Here is a 22,812-nt window from a genome sequence, read left to right as displayed (position 1 = left end):
CCCCTTCCCATCGCTTTGCTTCCCTTCAGGGCCACTTAAATATTTTACGCTTTTGTATTGTTAAGCAAAAGTTTTTCGCCATTCCGCCGGCCAAACGCATAAAAAATGCATACGCACACAAGTTTTCATATCGTTTATATAATGGGATTTTCAAACACACACATTTTCGGTTTGTTTGTGTTGGCCAAGTTAACAACAAAAGCGCAGCAAAAGGCAGCACTAGAGTCTGAAGGCGTGGATCGTTTAACTTTTTATGCATAAGAAGAATTTTTTCTTTGCTCTTCGCGTCTAAAAAGTGGGAGTGTAGCCAAGGATTCTAAAAGCCTGAAGAGCTGGATTAGGCAAAAAATGTTGTAGAAGAGAACACCTGGATGTAATCATCGGTATAAGTTATGGTAGTTACGCGTTACACGCTTGTAGTCCAACCTGTGTTTAAGTCGTATTTAAAAGCACACCACATCTTATACATTTTTTTTCTTTAATAATAAGACAAGTACATTTTAAATATTTTGTCCGTTGCATAAGGTTGAGCTTATCTGCATAAAGTTTAAATCTTTAATGTGGGTTTTTCTTCAATTTATTATCAATAAACTGCCCACTTACATTTATTTCAAGAAATGCATCATATAGAATTTAATGTATGACAACGATACTGAGTGATGACATTAAAAGTAAGATGCCTAAGAAACCCAAGAGCTTCTTAACCAGCAATGCCGCGATATACCCCCTCTTCACCAACTGTCCAATAAAATTACCATCAGCACTGTCAGCATCAACAGCCCCTTGCAACTTGGTCGCCAGCCAAGAGCCAACATGGCGATGGGTTCAGAGGCAGAGGCTAGGGTTAAAAGGGGTTTTGAAGACTGCGTCAGTGCAGCGGCGACAGGCCGGGACCCATCTATTTAGTATATGGCGCATAGCATATGGCATACGGGATGTGGAAAGTGCCATGTGGCATGTGGCACCTGGCAGGCCGTTAGCCCGGCGCTGTAATCCATTCACTTGCGCAGGGAAATTATTATAATTGCATTAGTTCAAAGGCAGAAAATTGAAATTGAAATTGAAATACGTTAGACGATGTGATGGCACGGCCCTGCTCTCCAGGATGCTGATGGATGGATGGTTCTTTTGCTGAATGGAGGGTTGGGGGGACTGTAAGGTGGAAGTCCTAGAGCCAAAGTTGACGTAATGTGCCAAGGATGGGTCGTAGTCGGATGGACCAACGGTTAGCGATGCGCCTTCGCAAATTAATTAATTATACCCGTTACTCGTAGAGTAAAAGGGTTTACTAGATTCGTTGAAAAGTATGTAACAGGCAGAAGGAAGCGTTTCCGACCATATAAAGTATATATATTCTTGATCAGGATCAATAGCCGAGTCGATTTGGCCATGTCCGTCTGTCCGTCCGTCTGTCCGTCCGTCTGTCCGTCCGTCTGTCCGTCCGTCTGTCCGTCCGTCTGTCCGTCCGTCTGTCTGTCCGTATGAACGTCGAGATCTCAGGAACTACAAAAGCTAGAAAGTTGAGATTAGGCATACAGACTCCACGGACATAGACGCAGCGCAAGTTTGTCGAATCATGCTGCCACGCCCACTCTAACGCCCACAAACCGCCCAAAGCTGCCACGCCCACACTTTTGAAAAATGTTTTGATATTTTTTCATTTTTGTATTGGTGTTGTAAATTTCTATCGATTTGTCAAAAAACTTTTTGCCACGCCCACTCTAACGCCCACAAACCGCATAAAACTGCCACGCCCACACTTGAAAAATGTTTTGATATTTTTTCATTTTTCTATTAGTCTTGTAAATTTTGTATCGATTTGCCAAAAAACTTTTTGCCACGCCCACTCTAACGCCCACAAACCGCCAAAAACTGTCAGTGTGGAAGACCTCCTTCGCACTTTCACTAGCTGAGTAACGGGTATCAGATAGTCGGGGAACTCGACTATAGCGTTCTCTCTTGTTTTTTCTTGGCGTTTTTCGGTTCCTTCCTGCCTCAAATGAGATAAGACGGAAATCATCAGCAAGTGGCTTATAATTGTCATTTAACCGACGTTCTCATAGCAGCATCATACGCGGCTATCAAGAGCTTCTGCTTTAATGAAAAAAGTTTGAACCATACAAGTTCTAATCGCCTGACATTGATGAGCAAAACATGATAGACATTTCGTGCTCGTTCGACATTCGTGTACAGTTTTTAATGGCTGTCGAATAGAAAAATCAATATGAAAAGTTGTTACTGATTAACACGCTATGAGAGCCCGAGCACATACAAATCGAATAATCAAGGCTATAATAAAGTTGCCAGGAATATTCAAGAGCAGGCAAAGTGACGTCCCATTTTGTCGATTGATATACACATGTCATTCCTATTATTTTACTTAAAGCGATATTATATTTGTAAACAGTAATGCAGTTATTTTCATAACCCATAACTCCGTTAACCAAATGTTTTTGGCTCTGTTCCGTCTTAAAATTTAATCGATAAATATACAATCAGTATTGCAATCCAATGGCAAATTTTAAAGAACCATAAACAATTTCTACCAAAATAAAGTAAACAGCAGACGGCAGCAGATTAAATAAAAACTTCTGGGAAATGTAAAATTTTTATATTCGCTCTGCATGCGATTCACTGATTTGTGTTGAAAATATGCAAATAACCAAATGACTGACTGCCTGAAAAAATGCAATTCTACAAACAACAGAAGTCCGGAAAATGAAAAAGAAGGGAAATCTCTCGTGCGACATGTGCACCTCCATTTTCTGCCCCTCAAATGTTTAACCAGTCAGTCAGTTTTGTGTACACGTCAGCACAATTCCGAACAGTTTTTCAGTACAATTTCATATAAACGGGAAACAAGTTTAATTTTACAGAAGAGTGTTTTTCATTTTTGATTTCACACCAACCGGCTCCAAACACTTGACCCCAAGTAATTATAAAACTTTTCTGCCGGCTGCAGATCCTCCACCAAATCCATGGAGATGCACATCGGTTTTCAACAATCACTGAAAAAACCAGCACAAAAAACTTTCTTCTCCCTGGGCTCCTTGCCCGTAGTGGCTTGAGTTTGCTTTTGGTTTCCCCCATTTTTGGTTCTGGCAATTGAGGCAACGGTTGTGGGAAGACAGTGGCAGAAAAGTGCAAATTGCCCTCGTTAGATGCAATAGGAAGGGTTTTCCGGAGAAGAAGTAGTTGGCTGGCGAAATTTTCACTCTCTTGATGCACACTAAAAGTTCTAAGTTCTCAATCATAAAAATATTCTCAAGGGATAGGACAACCAATATTTTACAATCTCCGTTGCTGAGCGTACCAAATCAGTTATAATCAGTAAATAATTATCTATACATTATGAGTACGTTATGTAAAAAGTTCTTCTTTGCAATTATAATTATAATTGTTTGCATTTTCAGCATTTTCTATACATATACATAAATCCTAATCCCCAGCTCGCAGAAAATGTGTCTATATGAACTTGGTTACACGGCAAAGAATTTAAACTATCCTGTGTATGAAAGTGGCCAACTTTTGGCAGTTTCCTGCATCCATAAGATAGCCAAGCAACAAAGGCAACCGCCTCGCCTTCTATACAATCCAGCAGAAGACATTGCGGATGGTTATAGATGTGCGAAACAATAGGGCGGATATAACTGCGAGTGCCAGTGGAAGATAACTCGGCATAAGTTGAGTGAGCATACACAGTGAACGATTTTGTATTTAAATCACTCTACAATAAACTCCCAAGCCGAAACAAGATGGCCAACGAACGGGCTTAATACAACTAAATTAGTTAGAGACTCCTACTGGCACACACAGTTTTAATCAAATTTATTCCTTGCTGGAAAACAGTTCTTATTTCAAAATGGAATTTTCCCCTCTGCGTGCGTAGTTTCTACCAGTGTAACTAGGGGCGACGCCCAGCTGACTGTAAGGAGTCAGCGAATAGCACTGGATCGATCCGAGGAGTGACTAAGAATTAAGCACGGCGGTAACCATATGCGAGCTTAATCAATAAGCGTGTGGCATGCAACCGACGACCGACTGGCGACACTTGGCCGGCACTTGTTGTTGCCGCTAGGTAGGTGGATGGGTGGCTCGGTGGGTGAGAAGTGGTTGGGAAGAGGGTGGTAAGTAGGCGTGGGAGTGGGTGGCGAAGGTGCCGCCATAAAAGTTTGACTACTCTGCGCTGATGTAATACCGCAAGATAATTTGCCTCGAACGTCATATGGCTGAACAAGCAGCGGGAAACAACAACAAAAAGCCCGAGCAAAAGCCGGCTAAAAGGCGCTCTCCTCGCTCCCTCTTACTTTCTCACAGCGCTGCTTTCTCCGAGTCTCTATCTCTTCCCTATCTTCTCTCCCAGCTGCACATGCGCGAGGTCGTGGAATGACGGCATGTGCGCAATGTGAAACGTTAAAGTCTACTCAAAGTACGTATATCAAAATAAAAGTAAAAGGTTTTTTGTTTAAAAAATATTTTCCGTGGATTCCAATTATATTTTTTACCATACTAGAACCTAATCGTTTAGTTTTTTAATTTAAAGCCCTAATGTTGAATATATATTTCTTGAATGAACACTTGGTCGCCAAGAGACAAATTGTCAGAATCGCTTCTCCTGCAATCGTGTACATTGTCATGGCGAAATGATGAATCAGCTGTTTCGCACAGCGACTGGAATAGCGGCGCTGGAAGGCTGGAGAGCGAGTTCTTCGGTCTTTGGTCTTCCGTCTCCGGCGGAGTAGGTGTCCGTGTCCGGGTCCGAATCGGAATCCAAATCCGGGTTCTATGTGGCACCCCGGCCGGCCACAGCTGTGGGCCCAAACAAGCCACAAGCCATATGCTATTGATTTTCTGGGCCTTTTCAGCCTTTTTGCCGATTTTTCTTTCCTTTTGCCTTGGTGCCATGTTTCTCTTTATATTTCTTTTTTTTTTGTGCTGTTACTTGACGCTGACGCGATTGGTGTCGGGCGTAATGCAAGTTAATTTATTCGCTGCCAACGAATTTCAGTTATTTACTTTGGCACTCCATATATATTCGGTCTACATTGTGTGAAATAAGCTGAAAAATATTGCATGCTTCGGACAAACGATTTGTGACGACACTCCAAGGATTGCGGACGTAAGGTAATATTGATCAACATTATGAAAGTTGGAAGAAAAATGTGGCCAAGGGGAAATCAGTTAGGTGGAAGAGTTCAAGGAATTTTCGCATGGCATTAATTGAACCGAAATCTCGTTCACTTAAAATGGTTACTTTCTACATCTTTACATACTTTTATTTCGTTTTTATGGCTGAGCAATTTAAAAATGGAATATTAGTTTAAAATTTGAGTTTTGATTGATTAAATTCCAAATTCCTGAAAAGAACATAGGCTTGCGTAATAAACTAACATATTAATTACAATTTTGGGAGTTATTCACCTCCTATTTTACCATAAATTTCTGGCTTGGTCCCCTGAGTCGGATTTAAATCCTCCATATTAAAAAATTCACCCTAATCCCGCAATTCTGCGAAACGTATCATAACTCAAGCCAAGTCACCCCTTTCTCGGCTGCAGCCCCTTTCACTTGTCGCCCGCAAGCATGCAATAAAAATGTATTATGTCCTGCACTCGCATTCACTCATACCCACACGCCGATTCAGACAACGTTCGCACATAAATTAAACGATTTCGAGGCTATTGGCAAAATGTTCGCTTTCTGCGAACTGGGCTAAGAGGCTAAGGGAGCGAAAGCCCCGGAACTTCTTTACTGAAAACAATCAGCAACTCGACTACGACTGTAAAGGCGTTCAATATTTGTGTAGTTTGATTCTTCCTTTACAGTTAGAGTTAGTAATTATTATTCACATTGTTCGGGGGCATTGCACGTTACTCACCTTGTCTACCGGCATTGATGGGCACGCTCTGCACAGATTCCAGAATGAGCCAATCATAGGGAAATGCTTTTGCTGTTTGCCAACCAAAGTGCCAAAAATACAAATTAAACACGCGCGCGTATGGGTTTCTCTGCTTTCGTTCTCCGGCGATTGGCGTTGATTATTTTCAACAACTTCTCATGGGTCACACACACGCGCCTGGCTGTTAAACCTAAATATTTAACCTCTCGCTTGCTCGTCCGCTATCCCTCTCGCTCGCTCTCTCTATACGCACACGCACCTGGACAATGCGTAGCGAAGAAAGTGCGTTTGTATTGTCATAGGCCAAATTGGATTAGACTTCCGCTGCGGGGAGAAATGGGGGCGTGAGAAAAAGTATTGCATACCAGCGGGCGCCCTGTTCCGGCGATGATCTCATGCCCACATACACACACATACGGCCTACACATTTGATGACCCACCGAATGTGGACGCAATTAGCCCGTAATACCCGTTCGTAACGGGCAAACAACTTTATTGGACATTAAAAACAGAAACTTGCCCGAGAGCCGCGCTCAGATTCTTATTTTCATGCCCTGGCAAATCGATATCTACTTTTCATAACAGCCCCGTAGTATGCAATACTTTTTAGCCGTTTCGCTGGAATTCGCACTTCTGTCAGCCGCTTTTTTCCCTTCGTGGACGTGGTTCGTGGTCACTGAAGCGAATCTTTGGTAAGGCAATAGTGCCAGAAACTTTAGGTGAAACACTGGGAAACACACTATTCAAGATTGCACCGATTTGCTCTCTGCTCTGCCGCTGCTGCTGCTGCCTGCTCATATGTATATATAGCTGTGAGAAACTGCCTAGCTTTTTCGGTTTCAACTCGACGACGTTACGAACACGACTGAACCTGAACTAAAAGGTCCCACAAAATAATCCAGCGAGCGAAGGCAAAGCGACGGCGTTGGAGTTGACGCAGGGCCTGGAAGTTTTGGGGGAGAGAGATTCGGAAGTGGAACCGCGAATGGAAATGGAAGCCACACCGAACATCTGTTTGCATGGGCGTCGGTGCGTCCTCGGTAATGCATTACTAATAAACAAAACCAACTATCAGGTAATTTGGTAACTTTTGCGGAGAAACGGTTAAAGCTTACTGCAAATTTAATTTGCTTGGTTTCGCCGTTCAAAAGCCTGGCAACGCTAGCATGCGCACTGGCATCGGTTCGTCTGTGACGTCACAGTAGACCAACCTGCTGCTTTGCAGCAATACATGGGATTTTTCGGCGGCTTATGGACGGCCACACAGTGGTTTGTTTACCTTTGCATCTAGTGAGTAAAATATTTAAAGCTGATTTCGATGCTTACTTATTGAAATTAAAACGCTTAAAATAAATGTACATAAACGTTGTAATGCGGTAGAATAGTTTGTAGGAACTCACGGAAACGATGATTCGCATACGGCAAGCGATTTGTGATCAGGTAAGCTTAATATTGATGGAACTACCCATTATGTCAGACCAAACTTGCTCCCATACTCCAGCTGCCGCAGCTCAAGAACGCCTGCCATGCCCTTGAGGTGCCTGTGCGAAGACAGCAGCTCCAGAATGGCGGCCGACCGACTGTGGAGTGGGTTCTGCCCTCTGCGGTTGCGCAACAGGAGGGGAAACTACTGAATTCATTGAAGAACAGATTCGAGGAAGCCTATGTGGAAAACGTTCAACTGGTACCCAGTGCTGGCCGCAGTGCAGCCAAGATCGTGTTTCAGCTGCAGCCACAGGTCTTTGTAGAGCAGCTCCTCCAAACTAAAGGGAATGCTTCACATCCTTCGCCTTTTGCTGCGGAACACATAGTAGTAGAGTACAGCTCGCCCAACATAGCAAAACCCTTTCACGTGGGCCACCTGCGCTCCACAATCATCGGCAATGTTCTGGCCAATCTGCACCAGCACTTAGGCTATCGCACCACCCGCTTGAACTACCTGGGGGATTGGGGCACGCAATTTGGACTACTGGCACTAGGAGTTCAACTGCTAAATGTAAGCGACAAGGAAATGCAACAATCCCCAATAGAAACGCTCTACAAATCCTACGTGGCCGCCAACAAGGCGGCTGAACAAAGCCCTGAAATCGCGCAGCAAGCAAGGGACCTCTTCAGCGCTTTGGAAGAAGGAACGGATAAAACAATGGCCAATCAATGGCAGCAGTACAGAAAGTACACTGTAGATGATCTATCCAAAGTCTATAGCCGACTGGGCGTTCACTTCGATATCTACGAATGGGAATCCCAGTATTCCCAACAGCACATTCAGGAAGTTCTGGAAAAACTGCGCATTAGTGGACTCCTGCAGCCAGAGCACGATGGTCGTGAGATTGTTGTGGTGGATGGTCGACGCATTCCTGTGATAAAGAGTGATGGATCCACTTTGTACCTAGCCAGGGACATTGCTGCGCTGCTGGAGAGACTCTCCAGGTTTCAGTTCTCCCGCTTGCTCTACGTCGTGGACAATGGTCAAGCGGATCATTTTAATGCCCTCTTTAAAACATCGGCAGCCCTGGATGACCGCCTAAGTCTGGAACAGCTGCAACATGTAAAATTTGGACGCATTCATGGGATGAGCACTCGTCAGGGAAAGGCAATCTTTCTCAAAGATGTCCTGGATGAAGCACGAGATATAATGCGAGAAAAACGAAACTTTAGTCCAAGTAGGTACTTACCAAATCCAATGAACGTGTGAGTCCCAACATTCTTTTCTAGCTACCAGAGAAAACTATAATCTGGATGATGAACATGTTTGTGATATTCTGGGCGTGTCAGCCGTCCTGGTCAATGTTCTCAAACAGCGAAGGCAACGAGATCACGAGTTTAGCTGGCAGCAGGCGCTCCAAGTAAATGGGGACACTGGAATCAAGCTGCAGTACACACACTGTCGCCTGCACAGTTTGCTGCATAATTTCAGTGAAGTAGATCTGGACGATATTAAGCCTGACTGGAAGCACTTTGCCACGGAGCCAGCGGATGCTTTGGATCTGCTCTACGCACTGGCACGCTTCGATCAAAGCATTTGGCAATCGAAGGAACAATTGGAGGCATGTGTCCTTGTCAACTATCTCTTTGGATTGTGGTGAGTACAATAGAATAATAATACACATTCGTTATGCACTGTCAGAGTCAAGAGTAACAAACGAATTGCTAGTCAACGCTAAGTTATAAGAGCTTTTTTTTATCTTCGTCATGAACTAAATGTGCTTGTTTTCCCATGCAGCAACGCCACCAGTCGAGCGCTGAAGAGATTGCCAGTGAAACAAGAGCCCTCCCTACAAAAGCAGCTCCAACGCCTACTTCTCTTTTACGCTGCCAAAAGAACACTGCGACAGGGAATGGAGCTTCTGGGTCTGCGTCCACTGGACCAAATGTAGACCAATGGACCTAAGACGACACCTCTGTTAACATAGTTTATATTTATTAATAAAACACTTCGATATAAAATGCAGCCTAGTTGTAGATGCACGTGACCGTCTAGCGCTTCTTCCACGTGTACTTGCGGCGTGCTCCTTCCTGTCCGAACTTCTTACGCTCCCGACGGCGATAGTCACGTGTTAGCAGGCCGGCTGCAGCATAAATTGCAATTAGCGGTAATAAGCCAACGGAGGCGGCTACATTGGAGACTCATGAACTTACCCAGACGCATTGACTCAATCATCTCTTGATCGACAAAGCTGCGCAAACTCATGGCGATGCCCCAGCGGATGGCTCCAGCCTGACCGGAAGGTCCGCCTCCCTCGACGTTAGCCTCCACATCGACTTTGCCAAGCAGCTCGCTAAATTGCAGCGGGAAGAGCAACTGGAAAGATCGAGATAACGAATCGGCGAATGAGAATGGTATACTTTTGTGGCCGTTAGATGTCAAGTTCGACCGCCCGAGGCAGCCATTGTACGGATCTCTCTGTATTCAAATGATGCTGCGATAGCGCTTCCTGTACAACAATGCCGATAGATAATGGCGGAATGGTTAGCCAAATTAAATGACTCTCGGCCGCGGCCACTAAACTGCAGCAGATTGTTGAATGTCCGCCTGGCAATTAGTGGACTCGTCAACCGAGTGGGTGGGAGCTGAATAGTTCGTCTGCCAGGCTAGGTGTGATGCAAATTATAAGTGCATTATAGCAATGCATCAAGCCCGGATAATTGCGGGCAAGATCAGCACGCGCTGTCCCGTTTTAATAGGTTGGGTAATAGTTCGCTATACGTAATTAGTCGAGTTCCTTTAAGAGGTAATTAAAGACGGTTGAGTAAAGCAAAGAGCTATGTTTATATCGCTAAACCATGTTCTTCATATCTCTTCATTGGGCTTTAATAACATTGGAATTCAAAATACGTATCTAGCTTTTCGTCTCTATAAATAATATTAGGTAACCCACATATACTAAAGAAAGGAAGTAACATTCTCTAGTTAAATTTGTATGGACCGAGTCAAGAAACGAAATCTGCTGGCAAGGAACCCATTAATTAATTATATTCGCATACTTAGCAAACGCTCTAACACCAGTCACAAAGTTCACAGAATCCAAAGATCAAAACAAATCGTAATTCAATTTTTCGTTTTGGCCATTTTTCGAATTCGACTGCGTGGGAATCAAAGTCAAGGGGCTTGACAAACGTTCCGCCCAACAATGGTCGGTTGGCAGACGTACAATGAACGTTATGATTAAAAAACAATAAGCAATAAACAAAACATGCGGCAACAAAAGGGAAAGACCAATTTTTAAACTATTGTTCTTCCGATTCTCTTTTTTTGGCAAACCAAATCGACAACTGCCATCGATCAGCGAAATATCAGCAGATGAACAGCCAAAGGGGAAAGAGACAGACTTTGATTTGTTTAAACAAATTTCTAGATGACTTCACGCAACAGTAACAACAATAACAAGCATAATAAAAGGCTTACAAACAAGATTTTTAAATTAATGTACATAGGTACACACTACACAAAACACCGAATGCCAAAGACGAGCGACAGAAAGTCTTAATTGACGGCGATAAAAATAGCACCAGATTTGCAGAAAAGTGACGAGGCAAATAATAAAACTGGTTGCCCCAACTTCAGGGTTCCCCAAATTCCAAACCCCTCTTCGTGCGATCTGCAGTCGAGGGTGTGGTGCGTTAGAGGGGAGGCATCCTACCGGCATCTCAGAGTTTCAAGAAAATTCGCGGTTACATTTTATTATGATTTAAATGAGTTTTATAGTCTGACACATGAGCGATGTCGACACGACTGAGATGCACGAAGACATCAAGATATTGCTCGGCGCTCCAACTGTACAAGTGTACTGGTGTCGGATCTGCGGGGATATATTATTTATACTATATGTACACCTTCTTCATTGGCGCTCGTCGAGCGGCTTTCTTTTGGTCACTCATATCGCGTAGAACATCATTTAGGCGTAGTTCTTTATATCAGTCGATCCCGCGTCGTCGAGAGCGCGCCCAGTGTCGGAAAATATTACATCGCCCCCAGAAATTTCTATGCCAGATAACATCTCACAAAAAGGATAATTTTAGTAGCAAAATGTCGAAATCATCGATGCTCCGCCACCGGGTCTGCAGTTAAAACAATACACGCATTGGCATGGCATAATGTAAAGTGAACTTTCCACAGTGGTCATGAAATTTAGTTAAGCGTTTTAAAATACTTGAAAATCGATCTTATCAGCGTATTGGAAAAGGGAATATTATGAGACCACAACCACACTCGGAATAATAACGTCTGCTTCAATATATTTTCAAATAGAATAAGTACAACTTTTACTTAATTTAAATCCCACTTTAATAAAAAAAAAGGAAGTTCTAGCAGTGTATAATCATTTACAAATCTTCGTGCAATCTTAGAAGTGAAGTTTCTCATCCGTTTGAAAGAGTATCGCAGTATTATATCTATATATCAATTGAGAACTATTAGTACATGATCATAGTACTAATCATAATCAACTTTTCCCTTGACTTAAATTTCGGAAAAACGATAGATACCTATTATAATTATATTACCCAAGCATAATCAAAATTAAATGCACAAATAGTACACAAATTAGCATTAATCATGGACCAAAGTACCTTAGTACAGGTTCCCTAACATAAGAGATATCTAGAAGTTTTCTATTACAAAATCAGCCAAATGAACAATAAACGATCTCTATAACCGAGTGCAACTTATGAAGCAATTGAGGTTTGTTTACACACGGTGCACGGCTTTTGTCGTCTGCATTATCCTTTAATTCGCGCACTCTGGCTCGAATTCAATTGCAACTGCATAGGCCCACGAATACTATACAGTTTATATTATATAGTATATAGTAAATAGATCGGATCTAGTAATCAGCGGCTGTACGGCGCAGTGTGGGGAATGGGCATGCGCTTCAGGTTCAAGGGCATTATGGCAACGCAAAAATAAAACCCAACTCAGCCCAATGCGTTCGTTCGGATAATAACCCCCTTAAGTCCCCCACAAAGCCCCAAATTGATTTCAATTATAATTGAATCAGCGGGCGGCGAAGAAACACCCGAGAAATACCCGCCAGCGAACGATCCCGAAGATCGCTCGGCCAATCCGTCGGCCATCTGCCATTTCCACGGCTCGATGGCGACGCAGTTTTCCAAAATGGCCGGCGGCGGTCTGGTCTGTCGTAACGGGTAAGCAGCTATACGCCACTTCCGGGCCTTCGATCAACAACAAAAGCCAGCCCGACCTCTTGCTATTTAAGGTCCAGCACTTTTTGCACCTGCGAAAGGTATAAAAACGTATTAATTGATTGGGCGAATTCCAGCAATTCACACAGTGCGCCAAAAGTGGCAGTACATTTGTAATCACACGGGGGCGTTTTTAAACAAATATTTGTTTAGTGTGTTAGCGAGTTTTGGGGCCTCGCAGACTCCACACACAACCCAGAAACCGCACACGGCGAAAAATAAAAGAATCTAAGAATATATTCAAAAATACAAGTATTCGTATTACTCAAGAAATAGTGTTAACGAAGGTTCCTTTCAACTTGTGAACTTTTACAAACAATCATTTTGTATGAAAAATCATTTCGACATTCTGCAAAAACCAAATTCTTTCTGTGCATCAGACATTAACGAATCAAAAACTGGTTTCCCAACTACTCACAGATTTTGATTAATTTGCTCACATATTTTAGCCAACTCAATTTTGGCCGCAGTTTTTTTTGCCGGCCCTTGTTTATCGCCGTATATGTTTAATCAGTCAGCGGATTTTTGGTTTGCCTAATCAAAGAAAGTTTCTCATGCGTTGTCGCCAGGCAAACAGAGACTTTTTTTGCGTTTCCCATTAACTTTTGTTTATGTTTTGCAAACAAGTTTGAAAGATTCCCAGAATCGCTCGAAAATTGTTTACAGTAATGCGATGCCAAAAGTAAAGCAACAAATAAAACCTTAACAAGCTTAACGCTTCACTAGCTAATTTAGTCTAATGTGACATTGTAACTCTCTAGATTCTTAGCAGTCGAGTGGCTAATCTCGCGGAAAAGCGGAAAATATACTGAACTTAAAATGGCTACAGATGTGATATTTCTTTGACCAAATCAATTATTGCCAGCCGAAAAATAAACAAAGTAAGATTAATAGGGAATGCTAAATAAAAGGATAGGATAATATAAATTAGTAGAGAGTTCATTAAATCTGTCAGAAGAACAACACATTGGCAGAAACGTTCATTAAAATCATTATAGAAATAGTCAAAACACCAGGGCAAAGTCTATATCTAAAAGAGACACTATTAGAAATCAGAAATATACATAATTCCAAAGTAAACGTTGGAATCTGCGTGCATACTAAAGGAATGAGTACTTCCACATCTGACGTTGACAAAAATTGTAAATAATATGCACAAACAAAATCAAAATATGAAAATAAACTATCAAGGCATGGGAGTGTCGGAAAGGGATGGCAAAGTAGACACGTCTATCCCAAAAAAAGAAATAATCATGAAGAGGCTCATCGAGCTTAGACTCACATCACTTGGTTAGCAGTTACACAACCCTCGCGACTAATTCAACTGATATATCACAACGATGGCAGTTTCTTAACCCCCCTTGTGATGAGCATTCAGAACCAGTAGCACTCTGAGATAAATCCCCGGATAGTCTGGCGATAATGGTCGTGATTGTGATGATGTGCGCTTATCGCTGCGTCAAAAGGAAGACGCTTAGATAACTGCGGCCACGAGTGTCGCATCCAACGCACGACTGGCTATCTTTCGCGGAGTTCATCCATCCAGGCAGTTGGGAAAGTCTGCCAGTCAGTTGGGTCCAGTCTGCTTGGGATAACTCAGAGGGATCGTTAGGATAGATGCCTCGTAGAAAGCTGTAGTCCATAAACCTCACATCGAACTATCTTTGCAGGCCTTTGAAAATGCCAACCAGTCGCTGAAATTGGGCTATAAATTGGCGCTCCGCTGCCGTGTGATATTGGAAAGTAACTTTTTCGCATACTTATTGCCGATTGCAGGCGGTGACAAAAAGCGAAGTTGCATTGCACCGAGGTTTTTGCGCATATTTGCGCGTTTTAATTGCCACAACCACGAAAGCGGCAGCATTGACACCGGCGACGACTGCAGCAGCAACTTCTGGCCGTCACCATGGAGAATCTTGGCTATAAGGAGGGCAGCACCAAGCCCCGTCGCATGACACGTTCGATCAGCGTCGTTACCAAGACCGAAGTGGAACAGCCGCTCACGGAGAATAATGCAAATAACCGGTAAGTGCCAGTTGGAGTGGCCAGTTTTCAGTTACCTGTTGCACTTGCAGTTGCAGAAATTTCTGGCTACAATAAAACACACTCAAAATATATGTACATATACTCGTATAGGCGTGATGGCCGGGCCCAAAAGGCGAAGACGCGGCAGCATTCCGTGATTTATGTGACAAATGAATTGCCGCCGAGAAAACCATGCATGCTATTCGCAAAATCAACAATACCATATTTATATAATGTCTGTTTATCAAATGTCGGGAGCAGTGAGCCAGCTTTTGTGAGGGAATGGGGTAATACTCCTAAAACATGGTAAAATTACTTGTGATATTTGTTTCTAGCAGTAAAAAAGATAATTGCATAGAATTATAGAAATACACAAAAAGTGTGTTTTTTGCTGGTGGTTAAAAGAGGCAGTTAGTTGGAAAGGTTCCAATAAACCTACTACTTTACTTTCCAATACTAAATAGCTGAATATTAATTGTTAAAACCACAGTGATTTTAGGCATGGGATTGCTATTAATATGAGTTGAACTTAAAGAATATAAACAACTTAGAATGTATGTAAATATTATATTGTAACGCTGTCTGCACAATACAAAAACCAAAGCAAAGCAGCTTTCTTTTTGCCAAGTGTAATTTGAAATTACTTTATTGACTATACTTTTACATAAACTATTTAATATATATTCGTGTATTTTGAATTTAAGAGCTAGGACATTGGAAGTTTTAAGGTCATGGCATTTCATACAATATCACATCGAAAGAACTTAGCCCATAAAAAGAAATGCCTCAAAGTGAAATGTACCAACGATTATCACTCCCACTCCCGACAAATTGCAGACTTTTTGGAGATTTCTCACTGTCTCTCTAGAGTATCTCCCTCTCCAAATACCATTTATTTACACCTGCGGTCAAAATATTGGCACTTAAAATTACTTCTTTATTTTTTGAAAGGTATTTTTGAAAAGGCATTTATATCAAAGACTGACAAGGACCATAAATAGTCTTACATGGTGTATTAAACCTGCCAAACAGGCAAACTGAAAATCAAATCAGCTACTCAAATATAATAAATAGTATGTTTATCCCCGAGTTCCCAGAGCTATTATTTTGGCCCTACCTGTACACGTATCTCCCCCCTCTCTAGATAACCTCTCTTTCAATTTCGATCGACGACTTAGCCAACGCTTACCGATTTTCATCGAGCTCAGTCGCTTTTGGAACAACAAGGCAGGCGGACGCGTTCGTTGCTGGCCGAAACGAAAAAAGAGCCACAAAACACGGCTAGTACGCGTTCGGAGTGATCGTCGTCGCTTTAGAAACAATAGGAATAAACGCTAAAACAACGTCCGAAAAATCGACGGCAACAACAAAACGGAAGTGAAAATTTCGCGTTTTTTCACACAACATTTAGCATTTTCCGCCCGTTAGACGCAATTGTCTCGGTCCCACAAAGCCCTCCATTGTGAGGCACTTGTCCCGTTCCGACCTCATCCCATCCCATCTGACCCCATCCGATCCGATCCAATCCGATCCGTAGTCCGTATTTCGAATTTCGCGGATCGGACGACTGGCGCGCCGGGCTCTCCCATGTATTTCGGAAATGAAATTAGAAATTGAAAACAGCTCACTGGCGAATTGGCATCATCCGTGGATATGGCTGCAAACGGTGTACGTATTCAGTCCCAGTCGGTCGGATGCCGAGATTCCCGGCTTAAGTGGCCAACAAAAGCAGTGGCAATGGACAGTGGGCAGTCGTAGTGCTTTAGTTGCACAACGAGTGCACCAGCTTCTGACCATGGACGAGGTCTGAAATTATGCATCGGACAACTATGTCTGCTGAACAGACCTGAGTTGGCGACCAAGAAAACAAAACAAAGTCTACCGGCACAGTCGGTAAATCCATCATCGTACGAGAATAGTGAACAGTAAACAGTGAATACTGATCGGTAAAATAAAAAAACCGCTTCAAATAAACCGCCTGCTTTGCATAACTCCCTACTCAAAAATAACACACAATAATTATTTAAAATTATGCATGCTCGAAAAGTCAACAGATCTTGAACTCCGTTGCTCAGTGCCATTTGAGCGATGGAGATTATGTGTGTACGGATCTATAAAAAGGTGATCTGTGCGAGATGAGAGTGTAGACAAAGAGAAGTTCGAGTCTCTCTAATGGCTTTGTGTAAATATTAAGCAAACTTAGTTCGACCGCATGGGTTGTACTAACGACGCTAAAAAGCGTCGAACTATTTATGAGTTCTAACTTCATAGTAATTACAAGTTTCTCATAAACAAACTACAAACTGAATGGCAACGCAGTTTGCAGTTGTATATCATCACGTCTAGACGAAATGTAAAACCATTAAATAAATTGAAAAAACTTCCACTGAGATTAAATGTTCTCTAATCACTGACAAATTATTTGAACGCTTTATAAGCCAAAACAACTGACGTAAAATGTGTTATCCACAAGATCAAAATCACCTCAAACCCATGAAAACCTGTTAAATCTTTAAGAAATATCATTGAAAAGTTTGATTGTTCTCCTTTCAGAAATATTCTAATAAACTAAATAAATATTATAAATACATTTAATTTGATGCGAGAGATATTGTGGATTTTCCAATAATCATCAAAAAAATCGAATTAAGTGGATAAGCAGAATTGAAAATTTATGTTTAAATCGATAAAAATAACAAATAAAAATAAATACAAATACGTTTATCATAGGATAGCCTGTGAAATAACAGAAGTACGTCAATATTTAATATTAAGCGCATAAAAACGCACATAGACGTCTGGTTGAAGTAAGAAAAAAATCCATGTTCATGCCATGGGAATCTTAAAAATATCAAAGTTTTTGTTTGGAATTATCCAACCGTAGAACATCCGTACCACTTTCAATGCGATAATACTCATCCACTAATCGGTTTGCGTCTCCACAGTTTCAAATCGATTCCACCCAACTTGATGGTGCGATGGCGGAACAACACTGACGCCATGATCGAAGCCCAGTACCCGACCGCAGGAGAATTCGAATACATGGAGTGTGGACCGTCGCCGCCGGCGGAGAGTGCGCCGAGCATGTACGACAGCTTCGAGGAACCGACCAGCGAGCTGAGCGTCCAGATATGCAATGATACGCTGCGGATCAGCCTAATCGACCAGATGAAGAGCGCAGCGGGCCGCGTCAAGCTCTTTGAGGACATCGAGCAGAGCAACGTGGTGGCCGAGGGCATACGGACGCACTTTGAGTCCGCCTCAAAGCTGGAGAAGAATCTCTGCTACCTGTGGGCCGCGTACCTGAAGCGCTGGGATCTGATCGAGAGTCTGCTGGAGGCGGGAGCCGACCTGCACTTCTGCGATCAAAATGGAATATCAGCCTTGCACCTGAGCGCCTTTAGTGGCTGTTTGGCCACCTTGGGCCTTCTGGTGGCCAAGGGCTTGAATGTTAATCTGCAGTCCAAGTGCTACACGCCTCTGCACTGCGCAGCCTTTGGAAATGCTGCGGAGGCGGCAAAGTTACTGATCAACAATGGGGCGGACATATCCAAGGACACCAGCAAGCCGAACTGCGAGGAGAGCCTGCTGCACTGCGCAGTGCGATCCAACGCCCTGGAGTGTCTGCAGATCTTTATTGCCGAAGGCGCCGATGTCAACTCGCTCAAACCGAATGGCACCAATGCCATTCACCTGGCAGCTGATCTGGGCAATCTTCAGTGTCTGGAAGCCTTGCTGAATGCCCCCAATGCAGACGCCAATGTGCGTATCTGCATCCGTGAAAAGGAGTCCACCGCCTTGCATCTGGCAGCAGATGAGGGCAACGTGGAGTGTGTGGACTTACTCCTGGCCAAAGGTGCTGATGCCAAGCTGAAGAACCACCGAGGCTTCACACCGCTCCACCTGGCAGCTAGAACTTCCAGTCTGGATTGCGTTGAATCATTGTTGAGGAATGGTAATGCCGACGCCAATGCCGAGGACTTCGATCACCGTACTCCACTTCACGCGGCGGTGGGAAAATCCGAGAACGCCTACGACATCATGGAGACTCTCATCCAGTGGGGTGCCAATGTCAACCATAAGGACATTTATGGGTTTACAGCTCTTCACCTGGCTGCGTTGGATGGGTTGGTACAGTGCGTCGAAATGCTAATATTTCACGGAGCGGATGTAACCACCAAATCAAAGAAAGGTACCTCCGCGTTGAACGTTATTACCCGGAAGACCCCGGCTTCGGTGGCTATGATCAGACAAAAACTGGACGCAGCCATAACGCTGCACCACTCGCAAGTAAATAGTCCTATTTTGATTCCCATTGGAATTGCGTTATCCATTCCTTTTACCCCTTAACAGGACCCCGTGAACCGTGAGGTGGAATTGGAGCTGGACTTCCGTCAGCTGCTGCAGCACTGTCATCCGCGCGAGATCAGCTACCTAAACACGTTCGTCGACGAGGGCCAGAAGGAGATCCTAGAACACCCGCTTTGCTCCTCGTTCCTGTACATCAAGTGGGGCAAAATCCGCAAGTACTACATTGGCAGGCTGATCTTCTGCTTCAGCTTTGTGCTCTTTCTCACTCTCTACGTGCTGACTGCTTTGGCCCACAACTGCTACAATGGTAGCAAGAACGACAACACGACTATTCCAGCGCAGGAGTTATGCCAGAAGCAATCCATCTTGGGAGACATGCTCAGGAACAACCCCTTTGTGATGGAGATGCAATGGTGGGTTCTGGTTGCAATCACCATAGTGGAGATATTTCGAAAGCTATATGGCATTACGGGCTACTCGTCATTTCGGCACTACGTAACGCAGGTGGAGAACATTATGGAGTGGTTCGTGATAACCAGCGTGTTTGTTATATCATATATCTACACGAACAAGACGTACACGTTTCAAAACCATATAGGCGCCTTCGCCGTGCTGCTTGGTTGGACCAATCTTATGTTGATGATAGGCCAGCTTCCAGTGTTCGATGTCTATGTGGCCATGTACACGAGAGTCCAAGGGGAATTCGCAAAGCTGTTTATGGCCTACTCCTGCATGCTGATTGGTTTCACCATCAGTTTCTGTGTTATCTTCCCATCGTCGTCGTCATTTGCCAATCCGTTTATGGGTTTCATAACAGTGCTGGTAATGATGATTGGTGAACAGGATTTATCGCTGCTGATCAACGATCCGGAAGGCAAAGATCCACCTTTTCTGCTAGAAGTCAGCGCACAAATCACCTTCGTTCTGTTCCTGCTATTTGTGACCATCATTCTGATGAACCTGCTCGTAGGCATTGCAGTACACGATATCCAGGGATTGAAGAAGACGGCGGGACTATCAAAGCTAGTGCGACAAACAAAGCTAATCAGCTACATAGAGTCGGCGCTATTCAACGGCTACCTTCCGACATGGCTGCGGAACTTACTTCATTACACAGCTCTGGTCTCTCCCCAAGCCTATAGAGTGGTTCTATGTGTCAAGCCACTGAATCCCAGCGAGAAACGCTTGCCCAGAGAAATCCTGATGAAGGCTTATGAAGTGGGAAAGATGCGCAAGCATTTCGGTCATACTGTCTCCTCAAAAAACTCGGCCGAAAACTATTTGTCGTACAAGAACAAGTATAACAACAATAATGGCGCCACGACCGGATATGTACTACCCGATGCGGACCCGGATGCCGGGCAATTCACCACACTAACCACAAAGATCGATGACAATGCTGATCGGATCGAGTTCCTCACCCAGGAGATCCAAGAGCTAAAGCAGGCACTCATCTCGCAGCAGCAGCAAGCCAGCAAAGTGATCGACAAGCTGCTGATTGTGATCTCCAATCAGCAAAAGCAGAATCTGCGCAAATAGCAGGAGCATTTACTGCACCCCATTCGTAATATTTATAGATCAAAGTTTGACTTTTCCACGACGTAAGGGGGTCGTGCAGATCCCAAAAAATCCAGAACATTGTTGATATTATCGTAGCAGCGAGTTGTAGTTAAACCAATTTAGATATCGATGCGCCAGGCGCCCTATAGATACGCTATATAGCCATATACCCTACATACACTACTATTGATACAAATACTATAACTAGCGTTTAGTTAAACTAGAGGCGAGCAGTTGGCAGGATTGATTTGTGGCTGGTTCCAGGCTGTGTCTTTGTTGTTTTGGCGTTGTCGTCAGAGAATCGTTTAGATAATAATTCAATGCAAATTATTATTCTTAATAAAGTATATGCTATATATGTATATTGTTATGAAAAAAGCGTTATTATTTGTATTGGGTCTAGTGTCAACATAATGTCAAGGGAAAAATATTTAATTTCATGTCAATAATTTTCCAAGAATATTTAAATTTTTCTAAATATTCATTCAGGAGAATTTAAAATTTGTAATCTAAATTTGTATTTAAACAAGGATTCATGATTGCCTTTTCTCCGCAGCAGTTCAAGCAAGATCCGAAAGTTATATTATATTAAGTTCTAATAACTCGACAAATACTATAATTTCCAAAATAAATTTGGAAAAAATAGCATTAAGCAAACGAGCCAGTTTTTACTAAAAGCAATGGTAGCCTTAAAGTATACAACTTCACTCACCTGTTCCTTGCAGTTTTCGTCCTCAAAGTATGAAATATCTTTTCCGTTAATGCTGATTTTTCCTGTTCCGGGTAGCCGTACTGTGACATCGGCTCTAGCAGTTTTACGCAGGCACTCGTAGGTGGTGATGTACTGGCGACCCTCTTCATCTATCCTTGGTTTGGGCACCTCAAGCTGCTTGGACTGGTCCATCAGCGGTTTCAAATATCGCTCGATGAATGCTTTGCTTTTATAAGCGAATGGCGATGCGATTAGCCGATCCATGGACTTGGTAAAGTTGGAGTACTCGATATCGGCAATGCTCTCAACTAGCAAAAGTTCCAACTGGTCCTTGGGCAGCAACTGAAAGCCGGCAATGGCACTAAAACAAAAGAACAAAAAAAACAAAATCTATTTCCAAATATATCCTTTGCAAAAAATGAAATGCTTCATACAGCTTCTGGTTCTCATCGGGCTTATTGCCGCGCCGAAGCATGCGCTCCTCCAGATCCGCCAGCTTGTTAGTTTCTTCCACAATGTCCTGGTAATTAACAAGAGAGGTAAAATTTAAATGGCTTGAAAATAAAAGCTATGAGCTAAAGATTCAAAATAATATCTATCTACCAACGAATAAATATTAGAGTACTTTTATTTTGGCAAATCTTTTTTTACCAATTAAAGTTGGCTTATTGTCATTTTCCATCCTCAAGCAATAAAATATTATATTTCTGCATTTACTCACATGAAGCAATTGGAAAAAGTTGGGCTTGCCGGTGTAGAACATACTGTGGAATGGTCTGCCCGTCTCATCGAATTCCGCGGCCTTGCGGGCGGGAAAGACAACCTCGGGTGACTTCATTGCCGGGCGGGCTTTTTGGTCGTACAAGCCGGAGGGAAACAGATAGGATATCGCCTCCTGTAATTCATAAAAATTCACGACCGTGGCTTTAAGATTTCCATAGTCAAGTGTTTTACGTCTATGTCCTCCTGGGTAAACGTCTCAGCATCGGCGCCCATCATGTTGGCCAGGTGCCGCTTTCCGATCTGGAACTCCAGGTGCTGGGTCTTCATGAACTCGTCGTGTTCGTTGGCTCTTTTCAGGTAAGCCCGCATGGCCTTGCTCACCCTTTGCTTCTGGACAGCCGCCGGAGCAGCCTGGACAGTCACTTCGGTGGCAAATAATGCCGCTGCCTGAAAGGTTATGCAAACGTTTTGTCTTACACTTGGGTACAATGGAAATGGTCAAGTTTACGCTTTGTAGACCTGGCTATTGTACCAACCATGTAGCCTGCGACCGGCGCACTGAATTGGCATGCATTTTGCAGCAGATTCCTGTTAGTTTTCACTATATTTAGGCCAAAAACACGCAGTGCCATCCTTTCAATTTTGCGGAAGAAGAAGAGAATAAACAGCTGTTTCAATCGGTTGAAGTAAGACTAGACTGTGTTGGAAAACGCAGAATTTCAGCTGATTTTTGGCGCGTACTAAATATCTTTTCATCGATACTTAAATAAATAAAAAGACAAGCATATATTTTTCTTACAATGTTATACGCCTGTGGTTGGTCGGAAGCTTTATATTCATGATCAGGATCAATAGCAGAGTCGATCTGGCCATGTCCGTC

General features: G+C 43.1%; 4 protein-coding genes across 19 annotated transcripts in view; 2 read left to right on the top strand and 2 right to left on the bottom strand.

The window, feature by feature from the left end:
- LOC120450757 (ataxin-2 homolog) overlaps positions 1–6,851 on the bottom strand; it is a 31,868-nt gene extending 25,017 nt beyond the window's left edge. For 2 of the 10 annotated variants that reach the window (XM_039633885.2, XM_039633889.2), the window contains exons 1-2: positions 6,503–6,851; positions 5,879–6,223 (exon numbers count right to left, since the gene is read on the bottom strand). In XM_039633885.2, the coding sequence (XP_039489819.1) occupies positions 5,879–5,935 (57 nt within the window). In that variant the 5' untranslated portion in view covers positions 5,936–6,223; positions 6,503–6,851. The remainder of the gene's footprint in view (positions 1–5,878; positions 6,224–6,502) is intronic. The other 8 variants (XM_039633886.2, XM_039633888.2, XM_039633890.2 and 5 more) reach the window with 8 other exon arrangements.
- A 317-nt stretch (positions 6,852–7,168) lies between these two features.
- LOC120450760 (probable arginine--tRNA ligase, mitochondrial) lies at positions 7,169–9,346 on the top strand. Its single transcript, XM_039633898.1, has 4 exons — positions 7,169–7,339; positions 7,401–8,562; positions 8,615–8,981; positions 9,123–9,346. Exons 1-4 carry the CDS (start codon positions 7,307–7,309, stop codon positions 9,274–9,276), a joined length of 1,716 nt encoding a protein of 571 aa, XP_039489832.1. The 5' UTR covers positions 7,169–7,306; the 3' UTR covers positions 9,277–9,346.
- On the bottom strand, positions 9,300–22,627 carry LOC120450763 (28S ribosomal protein S9, mitochondrial). The gene is made up of 7 exons (XM_039633903.1): positions 22,469–22,627; positions 22,164–22,379; positions 21,931–22,104; positions 21,644–21,729; positions 21,210–21,570; positions 9,539–9,701; positions 9,300–9,468 (listed from the first exon to the last, which is right to left on the bottom strand). The coding sequence occupies exons 1-7, from the start codon at positions 22,562–22,564 to the stop codon at positions 9,377–9,379; spliced, it is 1,188 nt and encodes a 395-aa protein (XP_039489837.1). The 5' UTR covers positions 22,565–22,627; the 3' UTR covers positions 9,300–9,376.
- On the top strand, positions 11,300–20,843 carry LOC120450755 (transient receptor potential channel pyrexia). Of its 7 annotated transcripts, none has more exons than XM_039633880.2 (5): positions 11,300–11,496; positions 14,378–14,626; positions 14,738–14,932; positions 17,572–18,916; positions 18,980–20,843. In XM_039633880.2, exons 2-5 carry the CDS (start codon positions 14,508–14,510, stop codon positions 20,474–20,476), a joined length of 3,156 nt encoding a protein of 1,051 aa, XP_039489814.1. In that variant the 5' UTR covers positions 11,300–11,496; positions 14,378–14,507; the 3' UTR covers positions 20,477–20,843. The 7 variants fall into 7 exon arrangements, with proteins under 7 accessions (XP_039489814.1, XP_039489813.1, XP_039489812.1 ...); XM_039633879.2 differs by having other exon boundaries at positions 14,272–14,626; XM_039633878.2 differs by lacking the exon at positions 11,300–11,496 and having other exon boundaries at positions 13,724–14,626.
- Positions 22,628–22,812: the final 185 nt, after the last annotated feature.

Source organism: Drosophila santomea, chromosome 3R, assembly GCF_016746245.2.
Source record: "Drosophila santomea strain STO CAGO 1482 chromosome 3R, Prin_Dsan_1.1, whole genome shotgun sequence".
Lineage (NCBI taxonomy): Eukaryota > Metazoa > Arthropoda > Insecta > Diptera > Drosophilidae > Drosophila > Drosophila santomea.
This window is presented reverse-complemented; position numbering and strand designations above follow the sequence as displayed.